Genomic DNA, 21704 nt, shown 5'->3' on the forward strand with positions numbered 1-21704 from the left:
TCGCTGACTCCGCCTCATCCCCAGGCCTCTGCCAGGATGTCGCTTCTTCCAGGACGCCTTCCCAGGCTGTCCAGGGACGGCAGTGGCCCCAGCGGCGAAGGTGCTTGGGTTTGGTCTATTGCCTCGCAATCGGGTTGTCAGATTCAGAAGTGCAGAGTCCAATACCCGCCTCCTGCGGTCTCTGCGTTAAACCGCGTCATTTCGGGGCTTGAATTCAATAACCTCCATACATGTGTCCGCTAGCTCCGTCTTCTGTCCCGGCTCAGGGCTAGTTCTGGCGGATCACCTGGCTGAGGGTTGCAGACTGGTACTATTTTGGGGGGTGTGGCCGGGTCCTGGAGATGCTGAGCGCAGAGAACGCCCCAGGGAGCGTGCCCCTCACAAACAGGGACGAAACCCTCCGCTCCGCCCCGCCCGGGGCCTGCCCCTCACAAATATGGCATCTCGCAGATTCTTATTGGTTCCGGAGGACTCCCTGGGCGGCGCTGATTGGTGGAGGGCAGGGGCGAGGCAAGGCGGGGCGAGACGGGGCGGGGCGTCTCCGGGCCTGGCCTAGCGAGTTAGGTAACGGGCGCTAGGACTATGTCGCAGGCACGTTGCCACTTGCGCGCCGCTCTCTTCCTGGCAGCAGTTTCTCCGCGCGGTGCAACGACCGGGGTCACGGCGTGGCGAGGGTTGAGCGCGTGGCCCGCGCCGCAGGAGCCGGGCATGGAGTATCAGGTATCCGGCGGGCAGACTGGCGGTCGTGCGAGGACACGTGGGCCGGGCCTGAGCCACACAGCGTCCGGACTCCGCGGCCTGAGGCTGGGGTGGACCGGGAGCCTGGCAGTGGGGGACTCGGGGGCGGGGACATCCTGGAGCCCGGGGGTGGGGACAGGGACCAGGCAGTTGGGCCTGGGCCGCCGGTTCTGGGAATTCTGAGGCTGAAGTGTCGTCTCGCCTTAGTGGGAAGGGGCGCCCAGTGATAGGCGGTCCAGAGTCCCAATTTGCGGTTGGCGCTTGGGGGGTAGGAGGGGAAAGAGTTTCAGGAGTTCAGACTTGAGAGATTCAAGAGTTGATATCAGGGGTTGGAGTCTCCAGGATTCAGGAGATAGAGATCCAAGTGCCTGGGATTGGTGAGCAGGCAGGAATCAGGGATATTGGTGGGGGTAAGAATCTGGAGAACAGAAAATTTCCACCTGGCTCTGTTGTAGGGGCCGGTTTCCATAGACCACACCTGTTGCCTGCCAGGCAGATGACACAGTTTAATGGGTCAGCTGTTGAGGCCCTAAGGGGAAATAAATAGCATCTCCACTCTTGACTCCCAGTGTAGACTCCCCTGAGGCTGCAGCTAACCCCCTTCCTGGCTGGGTGACCCCGGTTATACCCGTCTTCCTTGAGCTTCCTCCTTTCCCCCATGTGGATGCTTCAAGCAGCTCTTCTTTGGGTCAGAAAGTGGAACCCCATCCTCAGCGTTGGGCATGGAAGCCTCCAGGGATTCCTAGTTCGAATTCCTCCAGTTCTAAGACCCCAGCCTTCTGTGGTTCTGCTCCTGCAACCTCCCCCCCCCCAATTTAGGGCCCAGTATAGCTGTGCATGCTATTGGAGGGAAGAGGGCAAAGGCCCCGGTGTTGGAGGGGGGCGTAAGACTGGGAAGCCCAAACTGGGAACAGGAAGCAAGGCTTCTCCCGTTAAGTCTTGTAACCTGCTTTGCCTGACACTCCTGGGTGGGGCCAAACTGCCCCAGGCTCCCATCTCTGCCAGAGCTGGAAAGATGCCACTTCTGTCTCACCAGTGCCTAACCTCTAGGCTGGGGCCACAGGGCTGGCATTGGTAGGCATGGTGCCCTGGCTTGGCCACTGATGCCCTGGGGTCCCTCTGTTTCTGTGGACCGCTGGTGAGTCTTAACCTGCTACCTGGGGACCGTGGTTGCCAGGATGCTGTGCGCACACTGAACACCCTGCAGACCAATGCTGGCTACCTGGAGCAGGTGAAGCGCCAGCGGGGAGACCCTCAGACACAGCTGGAAGCGATGAAGCTGTACTTGGCCCGGAGTGGGCTGCAGGTAAGGTGGGCGGGGCCTGGGACCGCCCCGACCCCACCCCCACCCCACCTCTGAGTCTGTGGCTGAGGCAGTTGTCTATATGTCTCAGGTGGAAGACTTGGACCAGCTGAACATCATTCACGTCACTGGGACCAAGGGGAAGGTGAGGGATAGGACTCAGGGGTAGGCTATCCACCTGATGGGGTGGGACGGTGGGGCCCGCTCACACGACACCTTTTCTCTCTAGGGTTCCACTTGTGCCTTCACCGAACGTATTCTCCGCAGCTATGGCCTGAAGACAGGATTCTTTAGGTACTGAGGTGTGCGGGAATGTGGGATCTCAGCTCTCTGGGGCGGGGGGTTGCGTGGAACCAGCTAGCAGGAGCTTAGCCGCCTCTCTGCCCAATGTTGATTGATTCAATAACCATTCCATTAGCTTTTACCGTATTGCCCAAAGTTTGTGGCAGTCCTTAATTTTTGTCATGAAACAGATTCGGGAGGGGGTGGGCAGCAACTCGAATGTGTAAACGAGGTACATAGCTGGAGTCATCAGAGAGCTTTTTACAAACTTAAATTCCATGTACAGGTTTTTTTTTTTTTTTAATTTAAAAAAATTTTTAAGTCCTCTCTATACCCAACTCGGGGCTTGAACTCACAACCCCATGATCAAGCGTTGCACGCTCTACCGACTGAACCAGCCAGATGCCCCCACCTACAGCTTTAAAATCACAGAGGAATATTTATCAATTTGGATGTCTTTGCAGTAAGGAGCAGAAAACCTGGCTTGTTAGGGCTTAAGCGATGAAGTAGCTTTTGATGTCCACGTGTCGGGGCCTCCCTTCCGCCCCGCTGGCCTCAGGCACCCAAACTCACACCAGACGATGGGGTGTGGACCAGACGTGGGGCCCTCCTCCCTGCACTGCACGTACCTCTCCTTAGCTGGTCACCAGTAAGGCAGTGGGATTACGGTGGCGGTGAAGTGCTCAGGATTTGGTCCTCGTGGCGGAAGGACTTATGATTTTTGCTTCCTTTTATCTTACCAGTTCCATCAAGTGACTTCTGTCACCGTCGGAAATCAGCTGACTGATGCCATTTCAGGCCATATTTTCTCTCCGCAGTTCTTTGTTCAAAAGGAAGAAATGTAGGGAAGGACTTCTAATACGAGAGGGGCTTGGAGGATTCAAATATAAGCTGACAGATGATCGTGCTTCTAAAATGATTTTTGGGGTGGGACGACCCGGCTGGCTCAGTGGCTGGAGCGTGCGACTGTCAATCTCTGTGGTTGTGAATTCGAGCCCCACATTGGGTCTGAAGGTTACTTTAAAAAATAATGAAACCTCAACAAAATTTTTTTGTATTTTTTTCGGTAAAAACCCAGCCTTTGACTTCGGCCCCTGTAGCCTTGTGGGCCGGCCTGGGGCTGCACCTTGAGCGCACAGATGGGGCCTTGCCCTCCGGGGCAGGAAGACAGACGGTGTGGGGGCAGATGTTGGCAGAGTGACTGCCGCGTGTGTGATGTGTAAAGCCCTGGGGCCTGTTGGAGCCCAGAGCACATTCCTGATCAGCCTGTTTGGGTAGGAGGGGAGGGGGCCAACTCAGTCAAGACGTGTGGAATGAGCCAGGTGAGGGGGGCAGGCCGAAGGAACTCCAGATAGGCGGGAGGGGCTGGGCCGCAGGGAGCTGTCGCAATGTGGGAGAGGCGAAGCACACGCCAGCGGCATCAGCGCCCCCAGGGCCCGGGAGGCTGGGTGAGGAGCTGGGACGCTGGAGGCCAGAGGGACGTCACGGAAGGATCGTCAGCAGGGCAGTGACATGGTCAGATCTGGGTTTCTGAAGACAGGTGTGAGGGGCTCGGGAAGGGAGTCCCGATGACCTCAGGTCTCCCGGCAGCTCTCCCCACCTGGTGCAGGTGCGGGAGCGGATCCGCATCAACGGGCAGCCCGTAAGCCCCGAGCTCTTCACCAAGCACTTCTGGCGCCTCTACCACCGGCTGGAGGAGACCAAGGTGCGCACGCAGGAGGGCTGTGGGCGGGCAGGGGAGGGGGCGCTGGAGAGACCCCAGAGGGTGCTGGGCGTCCCAGAGCCCCATCTCCCCAGAGCAGAGGTGGCGGGGCCCTGGGCTCTGACATGTTCCTGCCCACAGGACAGCAGCAGCTGTGTCTCCATGCCCGCCTACTTCCGCTTCCTCACACTCATGGCCTTCCACATCTTCCTCCAAGAGAAGGTACGTGCCCGCTCCCCCAAGTCCTGTGTCCGAGGCCTTGGGGAGAGGAATCTCAGCAGGCTGGGTGTGCGGGACCCCTGATGTGCTCCTGGTCCTCTGCAGGTGGACCTGGCGGTGGTGGAAGTGGGCATTGGTGGCGCTTACGACTGCACCAACATCATCAGGTGAGGCCTGCTGCTTGGGGAGAAGGACGGTGGCCGTGAGCCCAGGGCAGCGCCGTCAGGGCCCTTCTGTCTCTTGCAGGAAGCCTGTGGTGTGTGGCGTCTCCTCTCTTGGCATCGACCACACCAGCCTTCTGGGGGACACAGTGGAAGAGATCGCATGGCAGAAAGGGGGCATCTTCAAGGTACCAGGCAGCCCTGGGGAGAGGAGGCACATGGACAGCCTGGGAAGTGGGGCTGGGGCAGGGCCCTCTGGACCCTGACTCAGGATAGGGTCTTGGGCATCAGCAGGGTCTGGGTTCTTGTCTCAGCTCTGTGTGGGACCGGAGTAAGAGCCCCCTGCCCTCCCCTCTGGGGGGAGGCAAAGTGAGCTGCCCAGACCCAGGCATGGGCTGAAGCTGCAGCCGTCTCCCTCCCGTCCTCTCCTTCGCAGTGTGGCGTCCCTGCTTTCACTGTGCTCCAGCCCGACGGTCCCCTGGCAGTGCTGCAGGACCGTGCCCAGCACATCTCTGTGAGTCTGGAAGCCCTGCGGCGGGGGTGGCCGCTGACTGGCAGGGCACGTCAGCCTTTTGGGCCTCACCGTGCCCGTCTGTGCAGTGAGGGGCAACTGCTCGACCAGCTGGAGCACATTTTGTTTCTCCGAGCAGGGTTTGGTGGGTTCTGGTTGATGTGGAAAGATGGAAGGAACCACAGCGTCAGGGACGGCTCCCCTGACCCGCCGTTGCCCATCTCCTTGGCAGTGTCCTCTCTACCTGTGCCCACCACTGGAAGCCCTGGAGGAAGGGGGGCCGCCGCTGACCCTGGGCCTGGAGGGAGAGCACCAGCGGTCCAATGCTGCCTTGGCCTTGCAGCTGGCTCGCTGCTGGCTGCAGCAAAAGGGCCACCAGGGTAAGTGGGCGGCCGCGTGGGGAGGGGGCCCTGGAGCCTGCGTCTGAAGGTCCTGTGTACGCTCAGTCCACACGGCAGCCCCTCCCTCCTCAGGCCTCGGGGAGCTGAAGGTGTTTCGGCCCAACGTCTTGCGGCAGATGCCCCTGGCACCCGTGTTCCAGCCCACGTCCCACATGCGGCATGGTGAGCTGGACATGCCTGCCCGGCCGGGCCCCTCAGATGTTTCTTTGAGTTTCCTGTTTGAGAGGTGGGGGCGGTTTGAGATGGTGCCCAGGACAAAGGCCTCTGAAGTCAGTAAGCTTCCCTGGTTCATGGACTCTGAGCCTCAGTTTTCCCACCTGCCAAATGAGGTGATGACAGGACCCACTGTCACTAAGGGGCTGAGGCCAGGGCCTGGTGGCTTTGGGATACAGTGCCCAGTCAGTGGTTGCTGCTACTGGCGTTCTTGTCATCATCGTAAGCCCGTGAGGTCTGGAGAGAATAGGGAGATTGTCAGGCTTCTTGCTTCCCCCATCCCCAAAGCTTTCAGCACATAGTAGGTGCTCGGAGCAGCTAAACCCCTTTCGCCAATGATTCCAGTGTGCCCACTGTGCCGGGCCCACTGTCAGGGCCCTGACGGGAGCCAGGCAGATTTCAGATCACATCCCGGCACGCTTGGCTCTGTGACCTAATCTCTCTGGGCTAAGGGCTTGTAATATGGGACTAAAAGATGATAGTCCCCTCCCAGGGCTGCCGGGAAGATCCCATCATTGGAGGCAGCCCACAAGCTGATCCCAGTGACTGGTGCCTAAGAGTAAGCGGGGTGGTTTGGCTCATCAGCTGAGAGGGAGAGCGGCAACAGGGCCCTGGGAGTATGGGGGTGTGGGGTGTGTGTGTGTGAGTTGAGAACTAGGGTGGGAGCCGGCCACCTTGCCCCGCTGCAGGGCTTCGGGACACGGAGTGGCTGGGCCGGACGCAGGTGCTGCAGCGCGGGCCCCTCACCTGGTACCTGGACGGTGCGCACACCGCCAGCAGCGTGCAGGCCTGCGTGCGCTGGTTCCGCCAGGCGCTGCACCGCAGCCACAGGCCGAGCCGGTGAGCTTCCGGGGTGGGGCTGCGTGGGGCCTGGCTGGGGAAAGGGTGGGGGGCGGCGAAGGAGAACAGGGTCAGGGTCAGGACTGGGCCAGGAGAGGGGGGTGGGGCCTCGGGGATAGAGGGGCCAGACGCTGGGGGGCGCTGCTGGGGCTGGACCAGGGGGCAGGAGGGGAAGTTTCTGGAACAAAGATGGGTGCCCCTCTCTGACCATCCCCCCATCCCCGCCCCTCTCCCAGCGGCCCTGAGGTACGCATCTTGCTCTTCAACGCCACCGGGGACCGGGATCCCGCGGCCCTGCTGAAGCTGCTGCAGGTGAGGGGCCAGCTGGGGTTGGGGGGCAGGCCGACCAGCCCTGGTTCTGGCCGTGGGATCCCCAGAGGTGCCTTCACCCCTGGGCCTCTGTTCTCCAACTCTAAGGTGGAGCTCCCCTGAACGGTACTGAGGATTAAACGTAAAGGCCCCGGGCTCGTCGGGAGGTCTAGGTCACTGCCCTCGTCCTGCGGGGTCAGGCCGAAGCCCAGAGTTAAAGGCAGGACCAGGTAGTGGCGTAAGGTACAGACTCTGGACTCGCTTGGCATATGCTCCGTCAGCCACTAGCATATGACTCTAGATGAGAGATGGCATTTCAGAGATGGTTCAAGGAGTTTCTGAGCTACAGAGCGTGGAGGGGCCCCTCTCTGCTCAGGGAAGTTGAGTGCCCTAGGCAGTCGGGGCCGAGGTGGTTCCTAGGGATCATTTCCTAGTTGACAGACCAGGAGGCTGACTGTTCCTGTCTCTCCTTGTGCAGGCAAAGCCTTTCCCCATCCTGGATTTGGGGCCTGCTCCGTAGCTGGGTGATCTTAAGCAAGTCCCCCCTCCCCAGCCAGCCTCAATGTCCCCATTCGTACAGTGGGCCATGCTGCCCGGGCTACGGGCCTGCAGGGTACACTGAGGCAGACGGGCTGCTGCGGTGCTCTGGCTGGGTTTATACAGTATCACTCGAGTTCAGCTGAGTGGGGCATCTCCCGAGATGGGGATGGGAGTGCTGTGTGCCAGTCAGGGTGGTGGGGCACCCTCTCGGCCTCTGACCCCAAGTCTTTCCTCTTGGCCTCCTAGCCCTGTCAGTTTGACTATGCTGTCTTCTGCCCTAACCTGACAGACGTGTCGTCTGCTGGCAGCGCAGGTAAGACGTGACAGGCCTGGGCTCTGGGCGTGCGTGGGGGGCGGGGGGCGCGGAAGGCCCTTCAGTGGCCTGCTCTGATGGTGACAGTGGGGGCTTCTGAACGGGAGGTCCAGGGTAGGAGCTAGATTCCTGGTACTGTATAGACCAATACTCTCTGGTCCGTTTCGGATATTGTGACCACCATATCAAAACAGAATTCCTGGGGCGGGGGGGGGGGGGCGGTTTTCAAGCTGCGGGCTGCAATCCGCCATTGGTTTTACCATCCATTTAGTGGGTATAAACCAGCACTTTTCAAATGAAGTAGAAAATATATGTGTGCCTTGCACGAAGGGGAGGTACTGTTCTAGGACGATCCTGTCCCAGACACCTGTCTACACCTGTGTGAGTACTGAGTTGCCATCGCAAAGTGTATTTACTGTGGGTCACGTTCAAAAAAATTTGAAATCGTGTAAAACACATGCAGATCCCCAGGCCCCGCAGCAGATTGTCGGAGGCGTCCAGGAATCCGCCTTTGTACTTAGCCCCGCCTTTGTACTTAGCCCCGCCTTTGTACTTAGCCCCGCCTTTGTACTTAGCCCGCCCGTGTGCTGGATCCTGCTTTCCAGGTGAAGGCAACTGGGCTGGTGGGGGGAGGGGTCTGGTGCACAACAGCTCCGGCTTTGAAGCTAAACTGCCTGGGCCTGCGTCCTGCTGGGCCCCGGGACCGGGGGTGAGTCACCGTCTGCGTCTCCGTTTCCTCCCAACACGGCCCACTCCGAGGCCCTTCGAGCTGGTGCTCCCAGCGTGCCTGCCCCGCCCCCCGCCCCTGTTCCTGTGGCTGATGCGCCCTTCCTTGTGCCTCGCAGACCAGCAGAACTTCATGGTGACCCTGGACCAGGTGCTGCTCCGCTGTCTTGCGCACCAGCAGCACTGGAGCCGCCTGGCTGAGGAGCAGGCCAGCCCGGACCCTTGGAGCCCCGCCAGCCCGGAGCCTGGTGAGCCCACGTCCTTGCTGCTGGCTTCCCGCCCACCCTGCACCCACAGCACCAGCTCCCTCGTCTTCAGCTGCATCTCCCACGCCCTGCAGTGGATCAGCCAAGGCCGGGACCCCGTCTTTCAGCCACCCAGTCCCCCTCAGGGCCTCCTTGCCCACCCGGTGGCAGGCAGCGGGGCCGGTGTGCTCCGGGAGGCCGCCGCCATCCACGTACTGGTCACGGGCAGCTTGCACCTGGTGGGCGGCGTCCTGAAGCTGCTGGAACCTGCCCTGTCCCAGTAGCCCAGGCAGTGGGGTTGGAAGTGGGGGTCTCCCACGCCTGCCCTGCATCTCTCCATGAACTCCTGTTAGGTGCCTTTTGTTGTCTGCTTTTCTGATTCTGTCCAGACTGGCCCAGGTTCCGGGCTCTGGGCAGCAAGATCGAGGGCTAGAGGGGGAGGCTAAGATGGGACATCCTCTGTCTGAGCCTAGGGTGCCTTTGGCCTCTCCTTCCTCCTGACAGACAGCCAGGGGGCTTCCTGGTTCTCCCGCTGTCGTAGTAGGCCAGACTATGCAGCCCACCTCCCTTGCCACCCTGCCTGCCTCCTGGCTCAGGCCCAGCTTCCTGTGTGAGCTGCCTGGCCAGGCCTAGGGTCCTGCTGGGTGCTGGTTGATAGATTACCTCTTAGTGGCCTTCTGGGGACGAGAGGGCTCCTGCCTGGGACCCACTAGAGACGAGGATGGCTGGAGTCAATTAAAGCCTTTAACTGTTTTTTAAAAAAAGAAATGGCAAAATGTTGGAGCGTCTTAAACCCTAGCTTCCTAAAGCACACGGTAGAGGCCCGAGGGCTGCCACGGATGCAGGAACCGGAGCGGGTAGGAGCCCAGGCTGTCGGGCGGGTCTGAAGCGAGAACACCGGACTCCTGTCCGTTGGCCACAGGCCCGGTATGGATTTGCAGACCTCCCACAGAGACCTCGTGACAGATGAGGGAACTGGCTGGCTTGAAGTAGCCACGGAACCTGCCCACAGTCAGAGAGCCAATCAAGTGGCAGGTTCAGGGTTTGACCCCAGAGCTGTCACCTCCCCACCCATTTTAGGCTTCCCAGCCCAGCCCAGCACTGATTTCATGGTCTAATTTATTGGCGGTGAGTATATAGGGGTGGGTCCAGGCCAGACGGGCCACTTCCCGTTGGATGCCTGCCTCCGGGATCTCCAGGTGACAGTTGCGGGGAGGAGCTAGGCTCCCCTATTCCCAGGCTGGGCACCCCTAGGCTTCTGTTTCCCTTATCAGCGTAGGTCCAGTCCAGGTGTGGAGGCCGCTGGGAGCAGGTCCGGGTGGCTCTGGGCTGGCCCTCTTCTGTTTGTTTCCATGGAGGAGGCCTGGGTGGGCTGGTGAGTCTGCTCTGAGTTCTCTCCTCCCACCCAGCCCAGGTCACCAGGTGCTGGATCCAGGCGAAAATGACAGGGACTCGGTTTCTACAACAGCGTGGACTTATAGGGCAGTGGTCTCTCGCTCTGTGGTCCTGGGCAGCCGCAGTCCAGGCCCGCTGGGTTTGAAGGTTCTGTGGGGTGGGGCGGGGGGACCCCAAGGTGCTCCACACTGGTGCCCCCGCTGGCAGCAGGCCTCGGAGAGGGAGGCAGGAGGGGTGGGCGCAGAGGGCAGGGTCCATCCTTGGTCGAGTGGAGGGGTTGGGGTCCCGGGACAAGTTCATGGCCAGTGGTTCCCAGCTCGCGGCTGCTCAGTCTCTCCTGCTGGGCGAGGGCTGGCTGGGGGGCCCCCAGGTCTCCGGGCCGGGTGCTACGCCATGCTGCTGGTGGAGCAGGGGGTGCTCTGGGTGCTCCCGATGCTGTGGTTGGTGCTACTGCTCTCCGAGGAGGCCGGGGCAGCCACCGCCACCACGGGCTCCCGCTTGCCGGGGGGACCTGGGGGCAGGGGCGGAGGTCAGGGCCCCGGCCAGGGCTCCCCACTCCCCCAGAGGCTCCCCCGGGCTCCCCCAGGTGATGGTGGCAGAGGGGTCCTGAGCACTCATGCAGGGGGCCTGGGGTACTCACGCGTGTGCGAGTAGATGTACCAGAGAGCGGCGGTGAGCAGGGCCCCAATGAGGAAGGCGCCGAAGGTGATGCCCAGCACGGCGGGCAAGACGAGGCCTTTGTCTGTGCGCGCAAGGGCAGGATGGCTGCAGTCAGCGCTGCGGCCCCCACCCTAGCCCCCTACCGTGGTGGGCTGGCCAGGAGCACAGGGTTGGGCATCAGTCCCAGTTCGGCCCCCGACCCTGACTTCTCTGGACCTCAGTCTTCTCATCTAGCAGATGGGTTCATCACACCCGTGCCTGGCACTGAGCCATGGCTGTTCTGACCATCCACCAGAAGGCCCAGCCAGGCCTGTGGGCCGTGCCTCTGCCTTCCAAGGCTGATGGAGGTGCAGTTGTAGGGAGAATGGATGGTATAATCTGAGCAAAGAGTGAGTGGGGCCTGGGAGTGCAGAGCCTGCCCCACCCCACTGTGTGACCTTGGGTCAATCCCCGCCCCTCTCAGAGCCCTCTACTATGGTAGGAATGGGCCAGAGTACTTCTGAGGGCTCTTCAGCTCTGCTCTTGGGTTTTCCCAAGCCTCATTCTGTCTACACTCCTGACTCCTGGGTGAGTATGGGCCTTCCCTTGGAACGGAGTTCCCACGGATGCAGTAGGGTGATTAGCCCGGCTCTCTTGGTCATGGGTCAGGGTCAGGGCCCCATCCTAACCCAGGTAGGGTGGCAAGGAAGCAGGTGCCCTCCCCCCGCCCCCGACTTCTGCCCCTAGTGTCAGTGACCTTTCCGGCCTGTTGGGGGCCCCGGGCTGAAGGTGCATTCTCCACACTGGGGGCCTTAAGAGGGTGAGGCCAGCCCTGCTCTAACGTGCCTTCTGCCTCACTTGATTCCAGGACCCCCACCCCCACCCCAAGCAAGGTCAGCTAGCAACCATGGGAATTAGGAAAACCCAAATGCCTGGGATCTGGTCCATGGGGTAGTCAGGAGCAAAGGCTTTCTATCTAGAAGGTGCAGCATGGATCCTATGCTAGGCTGCTGGGGCCCTTCTGTCCCTCCTCCCAGGGATGCTCTCTCTGGGGTCCTCCCTGCATGTGTCTGTGCTGCAGCCCTCTGGGCCATCCATCAGGTTCCATGCTGGCCTCAGCTTCTGGAACCCTAGAGAGACTCACCAGGCAGGCCAGGGCTGACGATGTTCAGACGCAGGGAGATAGTCCTGTGGACGTCCTGGGGGAGGAGAAGAGAGTGGTGGATAGCAGAGCCTGCAGGCGGCAGCTACCGGGCTTATTCCCTCGCTCTGTACCCTGGCCTGTCCCAACCCACCCTGGGGCCTTGGCTTTGGATTCCATCCCACCACTTCCTAGCTGTGAGCCTTAGGGCAAGTCGTGCTGAGGGAGGGGTTTGGGTGGACAACCCTTGGCTGCTACCAGGATGTTCCCTGGGAGACTCCCGAATCCCATGAGGACTGTGGGGCGCTCTGCACTGCATCTGTGACCCTTGTGAACACCTGGGAGAGATAAGCCAGGGTAGCCTACTGAGAGTGGAAGGGGCAGGCCTACTCAGGAGTGGCCCCAAAGGCTTGCCTGGCTTCATACAACCAGAAACGTTTCTAATCCTGGAGACCCTTCTGTGTGCCAGGACCTGGGGATATGTGTGTCCAGGGCTGTGTGCCTGAGGACAGGGATTCCCCCCTGGATGGGGAAGCAGAAAATCAGAATTTTGTGTCCTTTATTTTAACCCTCTTTGCTGAGATCTCCTGTTTAATGACATTGGTGACTGTATTATGGGGAAAGATGGGTGAGTGCACGGATTCCTGGGTGGATGGATGACTCGTTGGGATGGCAGGAGGCTGGCTGGCTGACTGGGATGGTGGAAGGACTATGGCTGAATGACTGGGTGGGATGGTAAGAAGTATCAACTAATGAATGGATGACTGGGTGGGAAAGAGGGACCATGGATGGAGGACTGGGTGGGATGGTAGAAGGCAGGATGGAAGGAAGGATGGATGGAAGGGGGAAGGATGGATGGAAGGATAAACAGATGGGAGGATGGATAGATGGAAGGGGGATGGATGGAAGGACGGAAGAAAGGCATGAAGGATGGAAGGATGGTGGAAGGATGAATGATTGGAAGGAAGAAAGGATGGAGGGGTGGGTGGAAGGAAGAATGGAAGGACACAGATGGAAGATGGATGGAAGAAATGCATGAAGGATGGAAGAAAAGGAAGGATGGATAGATGGATACAAAGGATGAATGGATGGTGGAATGATGAGTGGATGGATGGATGGATGGTGGACAGATGGATGGATGGTGGAAGGGTAAGTGGTTGGAAGGAAGGATGGATAGACAGTAGAAGGATGGATTGATGGAAGAAATGAAGGATGGAAGGATGGATGATGCAAAGGATGAATGGGTGGAATGATGAGTGGATGGAAGGGTGGATAGATGGGTGGTGGATGAATGGATGGACGGTGGACAGATGAATGGGTGGAAGGACGGAAGAATAGATGGGTGGATGGATGGTGGATGGATAAGTGGTTGGAAGGAAGGATGGATAGATAGTGGAAGGATGGGTGGATGGAAGAAAAAGGAATGAAGGAGGGATGGGAGGATGGATGGAAGCAAGGAAGGCTGGGTACTGGAAGGAAGGGTGGATGGACGTAGCTGCAAATCCTACTAATGTCCAGGGCACAGCAAAGCCACCAGCAGGCTGTCGGTGGCAGAAGGAGTAGCCTTGGTAACCAGAAGCCTCACACCAGTCTATGGTTCTGCCCCTTACCAGCTGGTCCCCCATTATGGGCTGTCACTTCCCTTCCTGGAAACCCGAGACCCGAAGGCACCCTTGAAGCTGGGGCCCCACTCACCGGGGACAGACTCCGCGAACGCAGGGCTACGGTGCAGCTGAGGGTGCCGGGCGTGGGCGTGGGCACCATGTAGCCACGGAGGAGGAAGCTGAAGCGCACGTCACCAGCGGGGCCTGGGGACAGCAGGCTCACACAGCTGCCCTTGGCGGTCTGGCTCTGGATGAGTTCCACAGTGTCCACATCGGGCCCCAAATCCAGGTGGCAGCTGTCCAGCTGGAGCACGAGCTCCGGGATTGGTGGGGACATGCTCACCTACGTGGGTAGGTAAGAGTGACATGGTCAGTTACCTGACACCACCCTTGTGAAATAAGCTAGACTCATTCTGGGGCTCCCCCTGGCGGTGGAAGGACAGTCTTGGGTGCACCCAGAGCAAATGAGAAGGAGGGGACATTCCACCCAGTGTCCCTGGGCTGTCCCTCCCCTCCGCCACACATGCTGCTGGCTCCCTCTTTCCTCTGGGGAGTTCAGTGCACACCTTCCCTCTACTCATGGTGCCAAGAAAGGCTCTGAGAACCCCAAGAGCGGGCAGGCCTGCGTGGTCCAGTCCAGTACCTGCACAAAGCCCTGCTGGCCCAGCTCGATGGTGTTGGAGGCCTGGAGGAAGTGCGGGCTGAGGAACAGGCCCAGCTGGAGGGAGAGGCTGTCCATGTTGATGCAGTGCACCTTCTTCTGTGGGAGACAGGGGGGCTTGGTCAGTCTGGGAGGTTCCCGGCTAGGAAGGTAAGGGGGGCGGGGGTAGGAGCACGAGCCAGGGTCCCGAGTTGCTGCCTGACCCCCCCTTTAAACAAAACAAACAAAGCTAATCTTTATCAAGACCTTGCTCTGCTCCAGGCCTGGGCGAATGCTTCCCCATGTGTCATATCAGTGACTGCTCAGAAGCGCCCCCATGGGAGAGATCCTTTCGTAGGCCCCTGTTTACAGATATGACCTTTAGGTCCAGAAGGCTTAATTGATTGGCACAAGGCCACACAGCTAGTACGTACTAGAACTTTCTGACTTGAGAGGCCAAGAATGTAACCCGAAACAGTGCTGCTCCCGTTGTACAGAAGGGAAGACTGAGGCACCCTGAAGCTAACATGGCCTGCCAGGATCGGGGCCTGAGTTTCCTGAGGCCTACTCCCCTCCCAGGCCAGGAAGGGGCGCCAGGACCCTGAACCAGATGGGTTAGCATGGTAACCCTCCATCTCACCCACTGCGGTGATGAGCTTGACAAGAGGTTGACGACCACCTGCAGGAAAAGAGCCAAGGAGCAGGTCAGAGCCAGAAAGTACCCCAGAGGGGATCCCACCCAACACACCCATTTTATGGATGGGGAGACTGAGGCTTAACCGAGGGCTAATAAGCTTGTCTTCCAACTGAGCACCGCACCCCCTCTCCCAAAGGCCCCCCGCCCGGCCTGGAAGGTCAGGAGGCACCAGCTAAGCTGGCTGACACCTTTCCTGCCCGCCCTTGCTCTTACCTCATTCCTGACCACATTTTCGGTCACTTTCATGCCACAGCTGGAGTAGGCGCTGCGCAGGACCAGCTGGTCGTCTCTGTCCTCGGCGTGACAGCGGGGGTCCGAGAACGTCAGGCTCGTGATGGTGCACTTCAGAGTCTGGGCCAGGGTCGGAGGGGAGGGGCACCGTCAGGACGTGTGGGGCTCTCTGCGGCCTGTCCCTCCACCCCAGCACCAGGACTGACAGAGCTCATGGCTCCCGAGTCACAGCCATTGCTCTCCTCCCCTCTTCACTTGTGTTAGATCTTACCAGACTACGCCAGTTAAGACTTAATGCTTTTCCTGAACCACGCTCACTTTTGTCCTTAGCCTGGTCCTAAGCAGTACCACCTGGGACAGCTTGGTTTGCTACTTTCCTCCCAATGTATATAATTGGAATAAACGCAGATGTATTTAAAAACATTCATTTGATGGGGCGCCTGGGTGGCGCAGTCGTTAGGCGTCTGCCTTCAGCTCAGGGCGTGATCCCGGCGTTCTGGGATCGAGCCCCTGCATCGGGCTCCCTGCTTGGTGGGAAGCCTGCTTCTTCCTCTCCCACTCCCCCTGCTTGTGTCCCCTCTCTCGCTGGCTGTCTCTCTCTGTCAAATAAATAAAATCTTTAAAAAAAAAACACATTCATTTGAGTTCTACATATAATCATTGCCCACAGCCCCAGGGGCATGGAGATCCCACCAGCAGAATCCAGTCTCAGAACCCTAGACTCTGGGGACCTGGGTGGCTCAGTTGGTTAGGTGTCTGCCTTTGGCTCAGGTCATGATCCTGGAGTCCTGGGATGGAGCCCTGCATCGGGCTCCTTGCTCGGCGAAGAGTCAGCTTCTCTGTCTGCCCCTCACCCTGCTCTCTTGGTCTCTCTCTCTCTCAAATAAATACAATTAAAAAAACAAAAAAAGAACCCTAGACTCTTAGATCCGGAGTTGGCAAATTTTTCGGATAAAGGGCCGGATGGTAAATCTGTTAGGTTTTGTGGGCTATGTGGTCTCTATTGTAATCACCCAACTTTGCCATTGTAGCCTGAAAGCAGCTCTAGAATGTATGTAAATGAATGGGTGTGGCCGTATGCTAATAAAACTTGATTTACAAAACAGGCAGAGGGCCACAGTTTGCCACCTCCGGTCTTAGAAAAATCAGTCTTAGAATTTTTCAGTCACGCTCTTGGGATCACAGAGTCAAAGAATCTTGGCGTCTTCGAGTTGAGCGAGCTGTTGGAGGTCCCACTTGAACCCAGCTAACTCATGTCTCCTCCAGAATGCCACCCCTGATGGCTACCGCCCCTCAGGTGCCCGGAGCCACCTGAGGAGATAACGGCCCACCAAATAAAAATGACTCTGGGTGAAGCCCCAGTGACACATAGGCCTGGAATCCCAGCTCTGCACACTGACCACATTTCTTAAGTCAGTGAGCGGGCAGAATGTTCCATGTTGGGGTAATTCTGTTCCTACCCTTTTCTTTGTATTCTCTTCTATATGGATGCTGTACTCAGAGAAAATGGGCAGATTGTGTGTGTGTGTGTGTGTGTGTGTCTGTGTGTGTGTGTGTATTTGGCCTGGGCAGCAGTCATGCCAGCCAGTGGGGCCCCGCACTATCTCCTTCACCTCCTGGCACCTGCTGGGCCGGAGGGAGGTAGAGGGTGAGAAGAGACGGGTAGCAGACAGGTGGCACTTCATGTTGCCCCTGTACCCCACACCCCCCAAAACTTCCATGTGTGCCTAACTACAGATTTAAGCATTATTCTAAAGATCCCTGAGATGATGGGTGATTTGTCAAGGCTCTGGCCGAGATTTCCTGCCTCAGAACAGAAAAAATCACACAGGGGGAGATGGGCAGCAAGGCTGGCCCAATGTTTTTAAAATGTCCCCAGGGGCGCCTGGGTGGCACAGCGGTTGGGCGTCTGCCTTCGGCTCAGGGCGTGATCCCGGCGTTCTGGGATCGAGCCCCACATCAGGCTCCTCCGCTATGAGCCTGCTTCTTCCTCTCCCACTCCCCCTGCTTGTGTTCCCTCTCTCGCTGGCTGTCTCTATCTCTGTCCAATAAATAAATAAAATCTAATAAAATAAAATAAAATAAAATAAAATAAAATAAAATGTCCCCAAACACAAAAATCACTTTGGCCAAAATTTAGAGATATAACAAAGAGAAATTATTTCGAATAATGGTGCACAAAGGGCCTGCAATGTTTTTCTTTCTATAAAATGCTTATAAAAGTCATCAAGAAGAGCACTGAGCTTAGGTGATTATAAGTCACATGGAGTCATGCCTACCCTCACTACTAATCAAAGAATTATAAGTTGAAACAAGAACGGAGCTCCATGTCCCATCTCTCATGTTGGCAAAGGTTTTTTTTAATTTTTAAAATTCTATTATTATTTTTTATTTTTTAAGCAAGCTCTGCGCCCAACGTGGGGCTTGAACTCATGATCCAAGACCAAGAGTCGCATGCTGCACCCACTGAGCCAGCCAGGCACCCCGGCAAAGGTGTTTTTTTTTTTTTTTTAAACAAAAATAATAGTCTGGAGAGAGAGCGTCAAAATGCTCTCCTAAATCAGCAGGGAAAGTTGGAATCATCTTTTGGAAAGTGGGTTGGCAACATGTATCGAAACTTACAGCATATTCATGCATTCTGACCCAGCAATCTCGCTCATGTGGAAATCTAGCCTAAGAAAACAATCCTATATAAAGAATGCATGGTGATATTTTCTGCGTCTTCCTACTGTTGCACGATTGGAAGCAGCCTAAATGTCTAACAAGGGAGGAGTTAATTATGGCGTATGCCAATATGATGGAATAATTTGTGCTTATTAAAGTGCCATTAAGTACATATGTCAAAGTTCTAAAAATACAGTAAGTGAATATAGCAGGAGACAGACAAGTGCACTGGAGATAACACCATATACGAAATACAGAGAACACATTCCAGAAAGAAACCCACTAGAATGCTGGTAGCCATGGTCTTTGGCCAGGAAGGTTGAGATTTTCTTTCCTAATTTTTCACATTTAAAAAAATCCCAGGTTATTCTTATAGTCAGTACCCTTGCTCCTCATCAGGCGGAGATCATACCGTAAGGATCCTGTGTTAAGGGCCCGCCCGGCTCAGCCTGCATTTAGGATTAACGAACGATGACTAGTACCCGTTTACTGAGCACTTACTGTGTCAGACCTCATTTAACCCTTCCTGCATGGCAGGTCCATTATCAAGCCCATTTCACAGGTGGAAACACTGAGGCTTGCAGAGGGATGGGATTTGTCTCTCTGCCTGGGTCAGGATCCCAAGACTCTTGGCCTAAAGGAAGGACCAGCTCCCCAGGTCCCCAGGGGTTCGCTTACTGAGATGAGATCTTTCTTGAGCACCACAGTCATGACGTCTTCCGAGCACTTGGGCTGGATCAGGGACAGGAGCAGCTCCTGGTTGCAGCTCTCCTTGGGAGGGGTGGTCCGGACGGGTGGGGGAGAGGTCTGCAGCCCACGACCTGCTAGGGCAGCAGAGGCCGGCAGGCAAGTCACTGAGCACTCCCCGGGCACCGGGCACCAAGTGCTTCCATAACTAGCTACTTTCACTGACCCGGCCTGTGGATGGGGAAGATGGGGCTCCCGCCGGCCGATGCAAGCGCCGGGCTCACACAGCGGCTCGGTGGTGCTGCACCGCGCCCTGGCCACTGGTCCCAGGAGGGGGCAAGGGAAGGGAAGAGGGTGCTCACCGCAGCTGTGGGCCTGCAGCGAGACGACACTGGCCAGAGGGAGCTCCACGAAGGATGCTACCATGCTGGCGTTGAGTCTCCGGGCCTCCCCCAGCAGGCCTTGGGGTGTATCCGGGAGCACGAAGCCACGGATGTTCTTCTCCGGAAAGATCTTGAAGGAGTATTCACCAGTGGTCTAACGACAGAGCAGGAAGCCACAGACACAGTCAGGGGGCACGCAGCCCGGCAGGGTTATGCCAGGCCTCAGGGCCACTCTCTCCTTTGCTCCTACAGTCTCCTACCCCTGGGCCACCTCCCCTCATCTACTGGCTCCCGTTTGTCCTTCAGATCAGCTTGGGGCTCCCTTCTTCAGGAATCTTCCCTGACCCTGTAGGCTGGGGTAGGGGCCTTTCCAGGGGATCATGGAAGGCTTCGTGGAAGAGGTACCATCTGGGTGAAGGTCTGAAGGCAGAATAGCTGGTGCACAGAGGAAGGGGGTGCATGTGTCAAGACTCAGGGCCAGGGTGCTCATGCAGGGAGTTTGCGTTTTCTCTCTGGGGAGCCTCGGTGAGGCCTGCGCAGCAGGGCTGTCTGGGTCGCGGAGCAAGACTCACCCAGATCTGCATGTTGTGGTTGGCGTCGATGAGCCAGGACACATAGGGTGGACCTTGCAGGATAAGCACAGCGTCGGGATCCCCCGAAGCACAACGCAGCTCCACCTTCACGGTCACCGTGCGGGGCCTGCGGGGAGACAGACCCCGGCGTCAACGCAGCGCGGGAATGCGGGGTTGGGCGGGGCCTGATGGAGACGGGGTCGGGACGGGTCGGGTGGGCGGCCGCCGACTTCTTTCACCTGTCACTGCAGGCCGGCGGGAGGGGCGTGGAGGTGGGCGGGGCTTGGCCCACAGGGGAGGGTCCCAGGGCTAAGGTGGTGGCAAAGACGCTCTAACCTCGCCAGGGATGGGCGGGGCTTGGTGGGGGCGGGGCGGGCACCCTTACCCGGCCTCGGTGCCTGGCAGGACCCTCACGATGTGCGCTTCCTTGTGGCCAGGCACCCCTTCCAAACGGCAGCCCCGGACAGAGGGGGGGGTGAGCGGGCTCCATTCGAGAGTGTGGCCCATGTCCTTGAGGGGTTCCAGATTGCAGGAGGACGGTGCCCTCGGGGCTGTGGGGACAAGCGCACCTCAGTTCCCTCCCTGAAAAGCCTGGCACTAATACAGAGGCTCGGCCTCACCCACAGTAAAGGGGGGGAGGGTTGGGCAGGATGGAGCAGCAAAGAAGTGGGATGCCCGGGAGGACCTGAATTCAAATCTCCCCTCCACCACTTACTGCCAAGGGACTGGGGGCAAGCCCCCTGGCCTGTTTCCTCAGCTGTGGACACAGGGTTAGTAAAAGCATGAACCCATAGTGCATGTTAGGGGTGCAGCCCTGTGACCACCAGCACATCACCTCACTTTCCTCTTTTCCAGCATTTACCATGGCTGGAAATTAGGGAATTTATTCATCTGTGTACATATTTACTGCCATCTCCTCGCCAGTGTTGGCTCCAGGATGGCAGGATCTGGGTCTGTCTGCACAGAATCTCCAAATGCCTAACATAGGACTGAGCGTATAGTAGGTGCACAATAAATAAAAGTGCTGCTTTCTAGGCCAAAAATTACTGTCCCGAGAGAGCACTCATTTGTTACATGTGACCTGCGGCAAATCACATCCCATTGTGGAGGCTTAGTGTCCACATCTGAGAAATGGGCCTGAGGAATTCACATTTCTTCAGAGCTGAGTCCTGAGTCCAGAGAGGCTGTGGGGGAGGCTGACCTTGGTCCAGACGGAGGAGGATGCTTTGAGGGTCATTCAGCTCAGCGATAGATGCAATGGGGCCCTTCGTTTCTGCCCAGTCGAGGAACTGCTTCTTGGTGGTGAAGGGTGGCAGCTGCGTGGTGTTGACTCCTGGGTGCCCTTGGAAGATCAGTTTGGGGTTCTGGGAAGACACAGGGAGGCTCAGGGTGCTGCTCCTGGGCCCCGAGCCCCCTCTGTCCCATTCAGGAGGTTGGGAGGTAATCTGGGGAGGCAGCTGGTTGGCAGAGTGGAGGAGGCAGGGCTGAGAATGCTGAGGCTGATGGATCTGAAGTCCAGAGCCCCCTCATTAGCCTCCCACCCAGAGCCAGATCTGTCTCATCGCCCTTCCACACCTGCTGCCAGACGGAGACACATCCTTCTTCATCCTACTGTCCAAACATCACCTCCCCACCCCTCCACAGTCTTACTCATACAACCCACACTTGTGACATCATGGGTCTGCCCTGCCCATCCCCGCATGGTGCTGGACACATAGTAGGCACTGAGAAATACTTGACTTTCCTGCTGTGTCAGCTTTACCCACATACCTAGCACACAGCAGGTGCTCCCTGCACAAGGGAAGGGAGGAAGGACAGAAAGAAGAAACAGATGAATAAATGCATGAATGAAAGACTAATGGGGATTGTCCCTGTCCTGGGGGATCTTACCATCCAGAAACTACTTGCACATCAAGTCACTTGAAACAACAGAAGACGGAGGATGTTATTTAATAGAAGCAAGGGAACGAGACAGGTCTCTGGATGGACAGGGATGGGAATGTGGGGGGATCTAGCACCTCACCAGCTCTACTGCCCAGGCCTCAAGGAGAGACCCTGGGGAAGGAAACAGGGAAGACTTCCTGGAAGAGGTGTTCTGTGGAAGTCTAAGGAGTCAGAGGAAGTTGTTGGGGCCCCTGACTCAGAGTTCCTTTGCATTCCATCTTCAAAGCCAGGGTCATTGCTCTGAAGCAACAGCAGCATAAGGGCTTCAGGCTAGATACTAAGGGGGACTGCCCCCGGCAGTGGCAGTAGGCAAGATACCATAGAATGGTCCACCTAGAATGGAGCAGGATTTAAACAAGGGGGCAAAGTGATGAGCACCTGGGTGAGGAACTCAGCCCCCAGGGTGGAAGGGCTGGGGCAGTGCTTTAGAGCAGGAGGAGGTTAGGGACCTTTACACAGTCTGACTCTTGGGGGATGTCATCATCTGTAAAATGGGGGTGTAAGAGGGATTAAAGGCAAGGCATTTGTCAGTCACCCGGTGCTGGGTCAGACACAGAGGCCCAAGTTCCAAACCCAACTGTGGCCCCTCTGGTGGAGTCCCTGC

The 21704-nt window shown here is 57.8% G+C and overlaps 2 protein-coding genes across 6 annotated transcripts in view; one reads left to right on the forward strand and one right to left on the reverse strand.

Annotated features, from left to right (window-relative positions):
- The first annotated feature begins 533 nt into the window (after nucleotides 1-533).
- Nucleotides 534-9259, forward strand: FPGS (folylpolyglutamate synthase). 3 transcript variants are annotated; one of them, XM_040631945.1, is made up of 15 exons: nucleotides 534-720; nucleotides 1916-2044; nucleotides 2133-2186; nucleotides 2271-2335; nucleotides 3914-4028; nucleotides 4167-4247; nucleotides 4350-4411; nucleotides 4491-4593; nucleotides 4842-4919; nucleotides 5149-5296; nucleotides 5375-5479; nucleotides 6220-6370; nucleotides 6607-6682; nucleotides 7466-7532; nucleotides 8378-9259. In XM_040631945.1, the coding sequence occupies exons 1-15, from the start codon at nucleotides 583-585 to the stop codon at nucleotides 8785-8787; spliced, it is 1782 nt and encodes a 593-aa protein (XP_040487879.1). In that variant the 5' UTR covers nucleotides 534-582; the 3' UTR covers nucleotides 8788-9259. The 3 variants fall into 3 exon arrangements, with proteins under 3 accessions (XP_040487879.1, XP_040487880.1, XP_040487881.1); XM_040631946.1 differs by having other exon boundaries at nucleotides 5390-5479; XM_040631947.1 differs by having other exon boundaries at nucleotides 665-720; nucleotides 1789-2044.
- Nucleotides 9260-9605: 346 nt separating this feature from the next.
- The window catches only part of ENG (endoglin), a 31008-nt gene continuing 18909 nt past the window's right edge, over nucleotides 9606-21704 (reverse strand). The window contains exons 4-15 of one of the 3 annotated variants that reach the window (XM_040631943.1): nucleotides 20358-20520; nucleotides 19542-19707; nucleotides 19157-19283; nucleotides 18564-18738; nucleotides 18193-18338; nucleotides 14833-14970; nucleotides 14563-14601; nucleotides 13926-14039; nucleotides 13374-13625; nucleotides 11682-11736; nucleotides 10539-10640; nucleotides 9606-10409 (exon numbers count right to left, since the gene is read on the reverse strand). In XM_040631943.1, the coding sequence (XP_040487877.1) occupies nucleotides 10285-10409; nucleotides 10539-10640; nucleotides 11682-11736; nucleotides 13374-13625; nucleotides 13926-14039; nucleotides 14563-14601; nucleotides 14833-14970; nucleotides 18193-18338; nucleotides 18564-18738; nucleotides 19157-19283; nucleotides 19542-19707; nucleotides 20358-20520 (1602 nt within the window). In that variant the 3' untranslated portion in view covers nucleotides 9606-10284. Of the gene's footprint in view, nucleotides 10410-10538; nucleotides 10641-11681; nucleotides 11737-13373; nucleotides 13626-13925; nucleotides 14043-14562; nucleotides 14602-14832; nucleotides 14971-18192; nucleotides 18339-18563; nucleotides 18739-19156; nucleotides 19284-19541; nucleotides 19708-20357; nucleotides 20521-21704 lie in introns of all 3 variants that reach the window. The other 2 variants (XM_040631941.1, XM_040631942.1) reach the window with 2 other exon arrangements.

The sequence above is a fragment of the Ursus maritimus genome, unplaced genomic scaffold (assembly GCF_017311325.1).
Source record: "Ursus maritimus isolate PB19 unplaced genomic scaffold, ASM1731132v1 scaffold_17, whole genome shotgun sequence".
Taxonomy (NCBI): domain Eukaryota; kingdom Metazoa; phylum Chordata; class Mammalia; order Carnivora; family Ursidae; genus Ursus; species Ursus maritimus.